A 12,423-nucleotide genomic window follows, 5' to 3' on the forward strand; every position below is an offset into this window, starting at 1 on the left:
TATAGTCATTGCCACTTTCATGTCAGATATTCCTAAATGACTTCTTTTCATTTATATCTTTGGATCCTATTGGTCAGGGTGGCTCTTTTAGTTCACTAGACCTTCCTAAATAATTTTAAATTGTAATAGCTTATTTTTAAACATGTTTTTATTTATTTTAGAGAGAGAGAGGACGGGTTAGGGATAGAGAAATAGAAATCCTGCACACCCTTACTGGGGATCAATCCTGAAACCCCAGGCATGTGCCCCGACCAGGAATCAAACTGGTGACCGCTTGGTTCCCAGGTCAATGCTCAACCACTGAGCCACACTGGCTGGTCAGTAATAGCTGATTTTAAAGCAAATAGCTTTACTATTAAGACTAATACTTATAAATATCATTGCTTCTCTACAATAAATATTATTTTTTCATATATTTTTGAAGCTTTGTTCATATTGACGAGTAAATTATTTTAAATGTTGCATCTATTTTATAATGATATTGATCTACCATTATATGCTCTTTAAATGTTAGAAAACATCTGTAAAACCATGTGGTATTGGTGATTTTACATCAAACTAGTGGCCTGGTGCACAAATTCAGGCATGGTTGGGGTCCTCGGGGAGGCGGGGGGCCAAGACACAATTGACCCTCTGGGCGGGCGGTGGGACACCCTTGCCAGCACGGGATCTGGATTTTTCCTGCTGACATTCACACTGGTTGTCAGGAGCCACCTGGCAGCCGCCTTTATATTGTTTCTTCCTTGTGGAGCATCTAGGGAACGGAAGCAGCCGCGGTGCCCGAGGCTGACTTCTAGGAGGCCGGCAGCGCTGTCAAGATCGTGCCGATGGCGCTGGTCCATCGGTGCCTGGCCTGTTCTTCAGAGATTAGACCTGCAGGACTATTGAGGGGGTGATTGCCTGCCACTGGGCTGGTGGGCCACCAGGATGGGTCAGTCAGCTGAGCAGTGCTCCCACTGTGGGAGTGCACTGACCACCAGGGGGCATCTCCCGCATTAAGCATTTGCCCTCTGGTGGTCAGTGCGCATCATAGTGACTGGTGGTTACTATCCTTCTGATTGTTCAGGTCGTTCGGTTGCTTAGGTTTTTATATATATAGACTAGAGGCCCAATGTACAAAATTCTTGCAAGGGGTTCGGCCCCCACAGCCACTGCCTCTGCCTTGGCCCCCACTGCCACATCTTCATCCAAAGGTCATCCAGAAAAATGTCTGGTCTAATTAGCATATTACACTTTTATTATTATAGATAGCATGATTCCTCCAACTTTGTTCTTTCTCAAGATTGCTATGGTTATTCGGTGTCTTTTTTCATTCCATATACATTTTGGGGAATATTTATTCTAGTTTTGTGAAAGGAATTGCATTGCATCTATAGATTGCTTTGGACATTTTCACAATGTTAAGTCTTCCTATCCATGAGCACAGTGTACACTTCCATTTGTTTGTATCTTTGTCAATTTCTTTCTTCAGAGTTTTACAATTTTTTGAGTATAGGTCTTTTACTTCCTTGGTTAAATTTATTCCTAGGTTTGTTTGTTTGTTTTTTATTCAGTTGTAAATGGGATTGTTTTCTTAGTTTCCCTTCACCCTGGTGGTTTTAATTTAGACCTTTAATTACCAATCCAATTCTAGTATGGTAATTATATATTCTATTTCTTCCTTAATAAACATTGACAATTTATATTTTGCCAAGAATTCATCCATCTCATCTAGGCTTTCAAAGTTCTTATAAAACTGCATATAGAATTCTCTTGAAACTCATTTTTTTCTATATTGCTTTCTCATTCCCAAACTTGTACATTTTTGTTCTCTCTTCTTTCCTTTAGCAGGCCTTTGAAATATTTCTATATTTTATTGTGTGTGTTTTTTTGTTTTTTTCAAGGAACTTGCTTTTGGGTTAATTTATTACTATTTTCATTTTTAACATTTGCCTTCATTAATCCCCTTTTTTGTTTCTTTGGACTGTTCTATTATTTTTAACATCTATATTAAAATCTTTTATTATTTTGGATTTTCTCTGTAATAATGAAGACATTAAAACTATACATTTAATTTTCTAATGCAAGTTTTCTCTGGGTCCATGGGTTTTGACATAAAATGTTCTCCTTTCATTGCTTTTAAATTATTTCTTATTTAATCCAAAGGCTATCATAGAATGTTATCCTTAAGTTTCATGTACTTCTAACTTTCTGGTCACTTTGAAATAATGTATTCTTATTTTTGGATTATAATCAGAGTTAATGGGCTATATAACATTTCTACTCTTATAAATGTTTAGGCACCCACACCTAATGAAAAAGCAAGCTGTGGTTGCATTTTTAAAAGTGACTGACCGTTATAAAGGTTTTCCAAAGCATTTAGCTTTATTTTCATGGCAGGAGGTGGAGGGATCTGCTATCTTTCTTTACCCATATTTTATTCTTTTATGCACAATAAAATTGAATTATATAATTGCACTAACAAGTACAGCTGTCAAAAATAGAGTTTGAAACATACACAGCTGCTTTAAAACTGAGTTGGTAGAAGTAGAAATGTGAGGGGATACAGCAGTGTCTGGAACGCTCAGAGTGCTGGATAACGAGAAATAATACATTTTACAGAAGGGAGATCAGATAGATGGAGGAAGAAAACTATTTTGAGAACTTCTGCTGTTTTGCAAAATGTTATGTAATTGCTGATACAGCCATAACATTCTCTAGAAAACAATTGCATTATTGACTAGGCCTAATCTTTTGGGGAACAAATACTCTAACTGGTACAAAATGAAAATGGCATATATGGTACATTTCTATTCTTTGTTACTTATTAATAAAGCCAATAAATAAAATGAATGGGAAATATTTTGCATCTCATTCTACTGGGAGCAACTTTAGAAATCCAGTCTAATAGGCAGCTAAGGCACAATAGTGGAAGAAATCCTGGACTAAGTTAGGAGACTTAGTTCTTTCAGAAATAAAAATCTTTCATGCATTTATATTTCAGCTTCCACATATGAAAAGGGGGCTATTTGCCACTCTATATTCTTTATATAAAGTTTATAAATGAATCAAAAGATGTTATATATGAGCAATGTTTCTGAAAGATAAAAGTAGATTCAAGTTTAAAATGGTATATCAAGTACAAGGTGGTACTTAAATCATTTTTTTCATTACTTTGCAAATGGCACTTCCCGTTTCCTGTTCCTTACTTTGCGAGCAAGCTTAGGTCATCCACAATCAATCTATTTTAGAAGAAGCGTTTGCAAAGCATTCAATAGACCCCACTATAGTCATATCTGTTCACGCTTTCCCCCACTTCCTTTCTCAAGCAATTAGAGGGCTGAGGGGAAAGTCCTGAAATTGTTTCTCAGGATGCAGATCTCCTGTTACCTTAGACATCCTAGTGGGTTTCAAGGGTTCCGCTGAGACCACTTTTCAAAAATTGTGATGCACCTTCTTAAGTCAGGCTTTCCCTGAATTAGCAGAAGGACTCCAGAGTCTGGGTAACAAGGACGTGTATGTTAAAACAGTAAGTCCCCTCTCCCTACACATCATCACTCACATTTCAACTCATCCTTGGCCCTCACTTAATTTGGTCAGGTTAAAGCTTACAAGTCCGTTTAAAAACAAAGAAACATCTCACAGTGATGCCGTTAAATGGGAACAGGAGCTGTGGGAGAGGGAAGGGGAAGATGCAGGAGGGAGGACACTTTCATTGTTTAGAAACCTTTAATTTGTACCAAAACTGGTTCAGGATTTATGTAGCATGATCAGTGCTTACACATGAAATATTAAACATGTAATCACCAAGGAAATATGAAAGACATGTGTTTTCTATTCCTTAATAGTAAATCATAACCACAGAAATAATATGACCTGGGATGACCCCAAAATTATAGATTCCGTTAAGGAAGGGCATTATCTTCTAGAAACAACAAAAAGCATGGTTTAGTATTTTATAAGTACTTAAGATGATTAAATGCTGAATGCCCACATGGAAGACAATGATTCCACAAGAATTGGAAAATACCATAAAATATTAAGGCCGTAGACTTTATATTTTATATGAAGAGACTGAAGAGTTAACACATTACTTCCATAATCTATTTGACAATCATGCTTGAAGTTTAATGCTTCATAGGGAGTATTAATTTGTGTTTTGATTCATCCTTATTTGTTAGCATTTATGGGTATTTAATGACCCAGAGAATTTTTCCAGAAAATTTTCTAATGTTAGTTATCATAATTATCAAAGTTGTTTATGATTAATTTGCTATTTAGAAGAACCATTTGCCACACTCAGACTGTCTTTCTCAATGTGCCTTTTCAGCCTGCCTTTAGAATGTTCCCCTGTACAGCTGCACTATGTAAAACAAATCAAAAGCCACTCATTACAACATAGATTATCTTTCCAGCACTATCTGGATAAGAGATATCAATTAGGTACCTATCAGAATATATTTTTATTTTTTTGAAAGCAAATACAATGTTTAAAACATTATGAAAGGAGTCTAGAGAGAGTCTTGGCAAAAACTCAATTGTTGACTCTCTTCCAACAGGTCTTAGAAAGTATAAGCCCATAGGGAGATTGCAATCCTGGTGAAGAAACAGCATATATTGAATCCTGTGTTTTAAATTTGAGGCAGGAATAATAAAGTTTATTATCAATATACAGGGTTGATGAACAGAGGTTTACTGGTATCACATAGAAAATAATACAATAATTAATAAATAATAATACAAGAATAAACTCTGTTTTGCCTACTCACAATTGTAAACCTACTTTTGCCTCACCCTGGATATATTTAAATTTAAGGATTTAATTATTTAAAAGTTAATAAGACTAATGTCATTTTGATGAGCACACATATATCAAATTAGAAGGTGAAGGCTCACATTAACTTCAGCATCCATTCACTACTAAATTTTATATTCATGCTAAGTTTAGAGAAAATTTTAATTCACATACTACATAATTACAAATATTAACAATAATGTATGCTTATCTCATTAGATGCATGTCAGCATATGTACATTTGAGGAAAGATTAACATAAGTTAAATACTTCTGAATTCATGTTTGATCATGTTTGCTACTTGCTTGCTATGGAATAGCTAATTACTTCCATTTTGGCTTTCTGTGTAATTTCTGCAGAGTTTTACTTTGTTATAATAATGTTATCTTGCTTTATAATTGTTGGGCAATTCTTATTTGAATGTGCTTAAACTTTGGGTCCTAAGCTATGGAGTTGATTTAACAATCACAGAAAACATTTCATACTCACTTAAAAGAAAAAGATGTCTCATTAATCTTACATAATTTGAGCATTCTAAAGAGTTTCATCTACATAAATTCAAGTAAAGAGAAATTAACCTTGCATTTATAAAATATTCAAGTGACTTATAGCATAATAAAGATGTGGGATTTTTACCAACCTGGAAAAAAATTTCTGAAACTCCAGGGAGTTTTAAAAATCTGCCCACATAACAGTCAATATTAGGAAAGTGTAAGTACCTTGAGGGTTCATCTAAATACCCATAATATTAAACCATGCATTACAAATATCTGAATTTGGCATGAAAAGATGAGTGTGGGAACTTCTGGTTAAACCTATTTTTTTTTTTTTTTAATCTGGGCATTTAGAGAAAGTCTTGAGAGTAGGTATATTGTCAGAGCATGTTTTATTTATTACTGTCTCCCATGCCTAGCATAGTGCCTGGTATCCTATCTAATAAAGAGAGAATATGCTAGTTGACCCCCACGCCATCGCAAAGATGGCAGTGCCCACAGCCAATAAGGAGGAAATATGCTAATTGACTGCTCCGCCCTCAAAGATGGTGGCGACCATAGCCACAAGATGGCAGCGCCCAGTCCCCTCAGCCCCCCAGCCACCCAGGGCTGGCGCAAGGCACAGGCAAGCCTTGGATGGCAGCTGCCCAGCCACCCAGGGCCACCCAAGGCACAGGCCAGCCTGGGATGGCTGCTGCCCAGCCGCCTGAGGCTCAGGTAACCAGGGCCGGGCTGAGGCTTGTGCTGCCGGCAGTGGCAGCAGCAGAGGTGTGATGGGGGCATTGCCTTCCCCTGATCACCAGGTCACCTCCCACCCCTGAGGGCTCCCGGACTGTGAGAGGGGGCAGGGCAGGCTGAGGGACCCCCCCCCACTCCAGTGCATGAATTTTCATGCACCAAGCCTCTAGTATAGTAGATAATAAATATTTGCTAAAAGAATGAAGACTACATTTCTAAGTGTAGGCCATGAAAATGATTCTGGGTGATGCCCCAAGGTCTTTGAACTCACGCTCAGTCAATAAAACAATGGCTCTAGATGCACAATAAAAGGTGCTTTGTACCCGCAGAGTTTCAGAACATGACAGACAATAATGTTGTGTACACAGTAGTGGAAATGATTATAACAGTCACTAAACCAGCCTGTGTTCTGGTTTTTCCTTGTCATAGCTGTTTTTTGCAGCCAGATCTGCTTGGCATGGTAAAATGCCAATATTTGAGTGCTATTTGAGGAAGTTCCCAATCAGTTAATTCAGCAGAGGAGTTAAACCTCACCAAAAAAAAAAAAAAAAAAAAAAAAAAAAGTACCATGAGTAGGAAGGAAGAAAGGCCACAGAGTTGGAACCACAGGAACGGGGTGCCTTAGATAAATATCTATTTAAAACTTCCCTTTTCTTCCAACTCTTTTTCAGTGTTCTTCTACCTCTATTCCACTACAGCTCCCTCTCCTCTAACTCTCCATTTTATAGAACCTTTACTTAGCCCTGACCTGTGTGGCTCAGTTGGTTGGGAGTCATCCTGTGCACCAAAAGATTGCCACTTTGATTCGGTCAGAGCACATGCCTGGGTTGTGTGCAGTAGGCAGCCAATTGATGTTTCGCTCACATCTATGTTTCTCTATCTTTCCCTTTCCCTTCCCTCTCTCTCTCTGTTTAAAAATCAATAATATAAAATGACTAAAAACTGCCTTTACTTAGGCATAACCCAGATTCCAAAGCTGCTGGCTTATTTAGGACATCCAATGTTCTGATGGAAGATCTTTAATTACAGAATACTAACTTCTATTGAGTTTTATTTGATCTATGTAACTGACTTAAGAAAATCAGGTAAGGGCTAATACCACAGAAAAATAACTTAATCTAGATAAATCTTTCATGCCAAGATCTGTGAATCCTCTTCCCGTGCAAATAAAGGCTTCTCCATGGAATACTTGGAGGTCATTCTTTCCAACCGGTCTCACTTCTAATAAGATGACTATTAGGAGATGGCGACATTTAAAAAGGCTACTTGAGAAGAGAATGATGTTGAAAAACTTTCCCAAGTTCCCTTTAAGTATTTGTGAATGATTATCAGAATACTAGAATTCCAGGATCACACTTGTAAATTGATTTTACTAACTGCCTACTTCGAAAAAGAATGTAAGACAACTTGCAGGGAAACTTAAGTGGAAGTAAGCCAAAATATTTAACACAAGTCAGAAACAGGGAACAAAAGTTAGAGAAATGAGAGGACAAAGGATTCTTAAACTCTGTTGAGGAAAAGGAGCACAAAATTTAGAGGGGAATTTCTTATTTACCAGAGACCAAAGAAAATAATACAATGGGATCATATCTCTCAATTTTGAGCTAAAGAGAACATACCAGTTCTTCAACAACAATAAATATTTATGACCAAAAAAGGAAGAAAAGAAGGAAGGAAGAAGTAAAGGCTCAAAAGTGAAATGTCTATTGAACATTTACAATACATAAAATTTACACACATTATTGCATTTAATTGTGAGCATAACCCTGTCAAGTAGATATTATTAATTTTACAGTAGAAAAAAACAAAGTCACAAATAGTAAGTGATGAAATTGGGACTTCATGCCTATCTGATTCTATAGCTCATAAAACACACTCAGAGAAATGAATCTCCCTACCTCCATCTCATCTGCACCTTCCAACTCAAAGCATGTGTGTATATGTATACATGTGCATAATTGTTCCTTCTATATCCAAGCTATATTCAGAAAGTATAACGGGGAGAAATTTCATGAAAATGCCAGAAATAGCAGCTACAAGTTCAGCATTCTCATTTCAACTACTATAATGGTAGCAATATCACCCCTATTTACATGAAATATAAAATGCATTGTTGTACTTTATTACAGCCAAATATTAAGAGAAAAATAAGCATATCTAATTTGTTACTTGGTGTACTGCTCTTTACATTTTATCTGTAGGGGACATTTGAGAGTTATGCTGAGGTCTCAACTTCAGGGAGAAAAGTAACATCATATGCAGAGGCCAGTGAACTGGGGTTTTTTCCTACTGTAACACTCCCAAATAAAGTGGCCAGTTTCAGAAAACAGTGCCCGAACCTAGCTTCATTCCAGTCTAGCATCACTTGCCAAGGAATCCAATGTAATAGTTTCAACAGGTAGAAGGGATCAGCGACCTAGAAGGTTGAGAGGAGCTGAGTTTTTGGATCCCAACAAACAGTGGGTAAAGAGCCTCCAGCCCCAAAGGCAGGAATGGGCAAAGACTAGGCAAGTTACATATTGACATCTAAGTAGGAAACATGTCAGGAATCTAGGCATGTAGACCAAGCCTGAAAGCTACAGTTAAGGGAAGAGGTTTCAGATGAGGAAGGCTCCGTTCTTTCGGGTCTGAGCCAGGTAACACAGAAATTTCAGCATAAAAGTCTGAGTTCCTACAGCTGTGCAGAGCGGAGTGAGCAGTCAGACAATTGGCATGCAGGACAATGTTCAATATTGCAAAGGCTCTTAATCTCTGGCAAAGAAACACAGATGGATGAAGTGACTTGCACAAGCATCAACCTGTGGCAAATTCATGACCAGAACTCATATTCCCTGGGTTTTCTTCTAAAAAACTCTGACCCATTTCTGTGGGTGACTCTACAGTAAAGGAGACAAGATTGGAAATAGTGGTTGTATTTCAGATGTCTCATTGATTCTCTCTTTAATCCTTTTGCACCATAATCACAGTCAGTCTGACCAATTGCATCACACAGGGCTCTACTGAACCAGGGTCCCCGTGGCTGCTTTAATATTTAAAGTAATAATAATTGCAAGTTAACTCAAATATAATCTAATTTGAAGTTCCTTTATGGGCCACATACATTTGAATTATCTATACAAATAATTCATGATTACTTTTAACAATATTGGACAGCAATAGGTTAACCCAAAAAGGTAGGAAATCTTAAAATTTCATTGTTGGGCACTATATGATGCCTTCTCCCTCTTACCCCAAAAACATATATAAATGGATTTATTTTTACTGAGAATTAAAATCTATATATGACACCCTAAATAGCTAAATACATGCAGAGAAGCAAACGGTAAGGGCCTTTTCCCACTGAATACTGGTAATTCTATAAAATAGAATACAATTTTATACAGTTTAAATTGAGTAGCACTTGTCGCAAGCTATTATTTAATGTTTTCTACAAGTTTTAAATTAGTCACTGAATAGGCTGTCAAAATAGTTGCACTGTTAGAAGCTTTATGTATGCATTGTAAATTCTGGCACAATTTCCAATTCTAAAAACTAAACTAGACATTAAAAGTATGATTCCTGTTCTCATTCTCTATTTTCAGTGCTTACCACAATATTTAGTACTAATAATGTGCATATGAAACAAAAATATTCCTAGTTCTATTAACTAATAGCACTCTGGTATATGACCTTTGCAACTACAATGGCTATTTCAGGATTGTATTTTTACTAACTATAACTAAGAGACATATGCCAGAGATAGCAATCCAAATTGACTTGAGATTCCTTCAGAGTTGTCTTTCTAATTGTACTGCCTTTCATTAATTATGTCTTATTGTCACATTGTATTATATCTGTGCACAGCATGATGTTAAAGAACATAAGGCAGGGAATGAGAAGCAGTGTGAAACATTGTAGGCATTACATTTTAACGAGATAACATTTGTGTTGAGTCTGAATGCCTGCAGTTAATTTAGAGAACAAGTATTTTAGTTAAAATTTTAGCATGTTTAGCAAACCAAGTATTCATTAAGGTAGGCGAGGTAGAAGGATTGTGAGAGCTCCTATGTGACAATTATCACGCCTGCGGTTCTGTGAGCAAGAAATGTATTTTATTTCAGGTGGAGGTGCCCTGTGTGCTGTGGTATGAAACTCTTTGCTTTTTCTCTTCAGGTCCTCAAGGGTTTCCCAGAATGTTTACAAGCTGACATTTGTCTACATCTCAACCAGACTTTGCTACAAAACTGCAAAGCCTTTCGGGGGGCAAGTAAAGGTTGCCTGAGAGCTTTGGCAATGAAGTTTAAGACCACCCATGCACCTCCGGGAGACACTCTGGTGCACTGTGGGGATGTCCTCACTGCACTTTATTTCTTATCCAGAGGCTCCATTGAAATACTCAAGGATGACATTGTAGTAGCTATTCTGGGTGAGTGTTTTAGAACTGGATGGGGACAAAGTCAGTTACAAGCTGGTGCGACGCAGAGTTTAAAATTACAGAAAAAAGGACTGATTTTATTTATTCATGAGTACAACTTAAGACTGATGGGTAATTTTAAAGCTTCATTTCAATTCAATTCAAATCAAATTAACCTCTCTTGACTCTCACTTTTCCTCTGATGTGTAAACGGTTCCATGACGCTCTTCTGTCCTTGACAGCTACGAGTAAGCATTTGATGGCCAATATACGAAAGCAGTCAGTATTCTTTTCATCTTAGAGGATTTGGGATTCATGCTTGGTCCTTTTACCCCTTAAATAAAATGTACATATTGTAAGCATAGTGGCTAGAATGTGCCAATGCCCTGTTGAACTGGGTTTATGTTTTGATGTATTTCACCTATTTGCCATGCACTTGAACCTGCTGTGTGCCATCAAACGGAATTACATGAGTTGTTATCTAGGAATAAAGAGCTATGAACTTGCAGTGAGGATATTATAATTAGCAATAAACTGGTTTGGGTGCAAAAGAAAGTCATCTGTCCAATTTGTCTCTTAAAAAAAATATATTAAGTCAGGGTGAACATAGCTAAGGTGTGCATGCTGACTGGCTTACTTTTTGCTCATTCACAGTCATGTAAGTTAATTGAAATACAAAGCCCAGGATGAATTTAGTTCTGGGATTTTCTTTGATAATACCTATACTTAAGTACCAAAACTGTAAAGAATATGAAGATATTCTCCTTTTCTGTCTCTAAATCCACCTGAAGTCTTCACAAGTTGTGATTATTAATTCTATTTTTTAAAAGCTAAGATTATTTAAAGTTAATGTATTTGATCTAATATCAATTTTTATTATAAAGATATGGGATCTGATTTCTTCCCATTCAATTCACATTTAAGGTAAGAACACTACAGCATATTTTTAATATTTAGGACTTTATTGTTTCAAAGTCTTTGATGGTTTCCATGGTCGGGTATATATAAACTTGTCTAACAAAAATGAAATTAACAGCCCAGCTGCATGGCTCAGTAGTTGAGTGTAGACCTATGAACCAGGAATTCACAGTTCATTCCCATCAGGGCACATGCCAGGGTTGTGGGCTTAATCCCCAGTGTGGGGTGTGCAGAAGGCAGCCGATCAATGATTCCCGCTCATCATTGATGTTTCTCTCTCTCCCGCTCCCTTCCTCTCTGAAATCAACACAATTATATTTAAGAAAAATAAAGTTAACAGATCCAGGAAGGATTTTTTATAAATATGATAAGAAGCTTCAGGATATATGTAAGCAAGTACTATTTTGCACTTCCATTGATGATCTTTAAAAGTCATGTAATCAATATTTACTTAGTACATATTTCACAGGCACAATTTTTAAGTGTCTTGACATTCAGAGACAGAAAAATCTGAGTGGCCATGACATTCAGGGAAAATATTGGAGGGAATTTAAACGCAAGAAGTGTGTAAACATTTTGATTGGAGTCAGAATGCATGGGATTTATTCATAGTTACTCTCTCCCTCCCTTTACCCATCTAAGTAGGTCACCTTGACCTAATCAGTTGAACTCTTTAATCCTCTTCCCATATTCATAAAATTTGGATAATAATTAGCAATTTATTTATGAGGTTGTTTGGGGTATTAAATTAAATAATACACCTAAGCATTAAAACAGTGCCTGGCACCTACTTAGTCTTCAATGAGCATTTGTTGCTGCTGTCATTATCATCCTCACCATTCAGCAGGTGGCATGTGGCCAGGCAGAGGGGATGGGGAAGGCCCATCAGAAGCCAGACACTAAATTAACTCCAGGTTTGGCAAAACTGCAAGGACACACTTTTAGAATAAAGGCCATGTGGTAAGAAAGTATGACTGTGTATGTTGAGAAAATGTAACTAGATTATTAAACAATGGGATAAATTCATTAAAGGCAAATCCAAAAGTGGTTACTAAAGGAAACAGGGTATGTTCAGATTGTACCCCTAGTCCTCTAAGTGGGAAAGT

The 12,423-nt window shown here is 36.9% G+C and overlaps 1 protein-coding gene across 7 annotated transcripts in view; it reads left to right on the forward strand.

Annotated features, from left to right (window-relative positions):
- KCNH7 (potassium voltage-gated channel subfamily H member 7) overlaps nucleotides 1-12,423 on the forward strand; it is a 438,042-nt gene that overhangs the window by 391,508 nt on the left and 34,111 nt on the right. For 6 of the 7 annotated variants that reach the window (XR_013960661.1, XR_013960662.1, XM_080669564.1 and 3 more), the window contains one exon: nucleotides 10,159-10,411. Coding sequence is in view for 5 of the 7 variants with exons in the window: in XM_080669564.1 (XP_080525690.1) it covers nucleotides 10,159-10,411 (253 nt within the window). In the remaining 2 variants the exon portion in view is untranslated. The remainder of the gene's footprint in view (nucleotides 1-10,158; nucleotides 10,412-12,423) is intronic. The other variant, XM_080669565.1, reaches the window with a different exon arrangement.

Source organism: Plecotus auritus (assembly GCF_963455305.1).
Source record: "Plecotus auritus genome assembly, chromosome: 5".
NCBI classification, from domain to species: Eukaryota; Metazoa; Chordata; class Mammalia; order Chiroptera; family Vespertilionidae; genus Plecotus; species Plecotus auritus.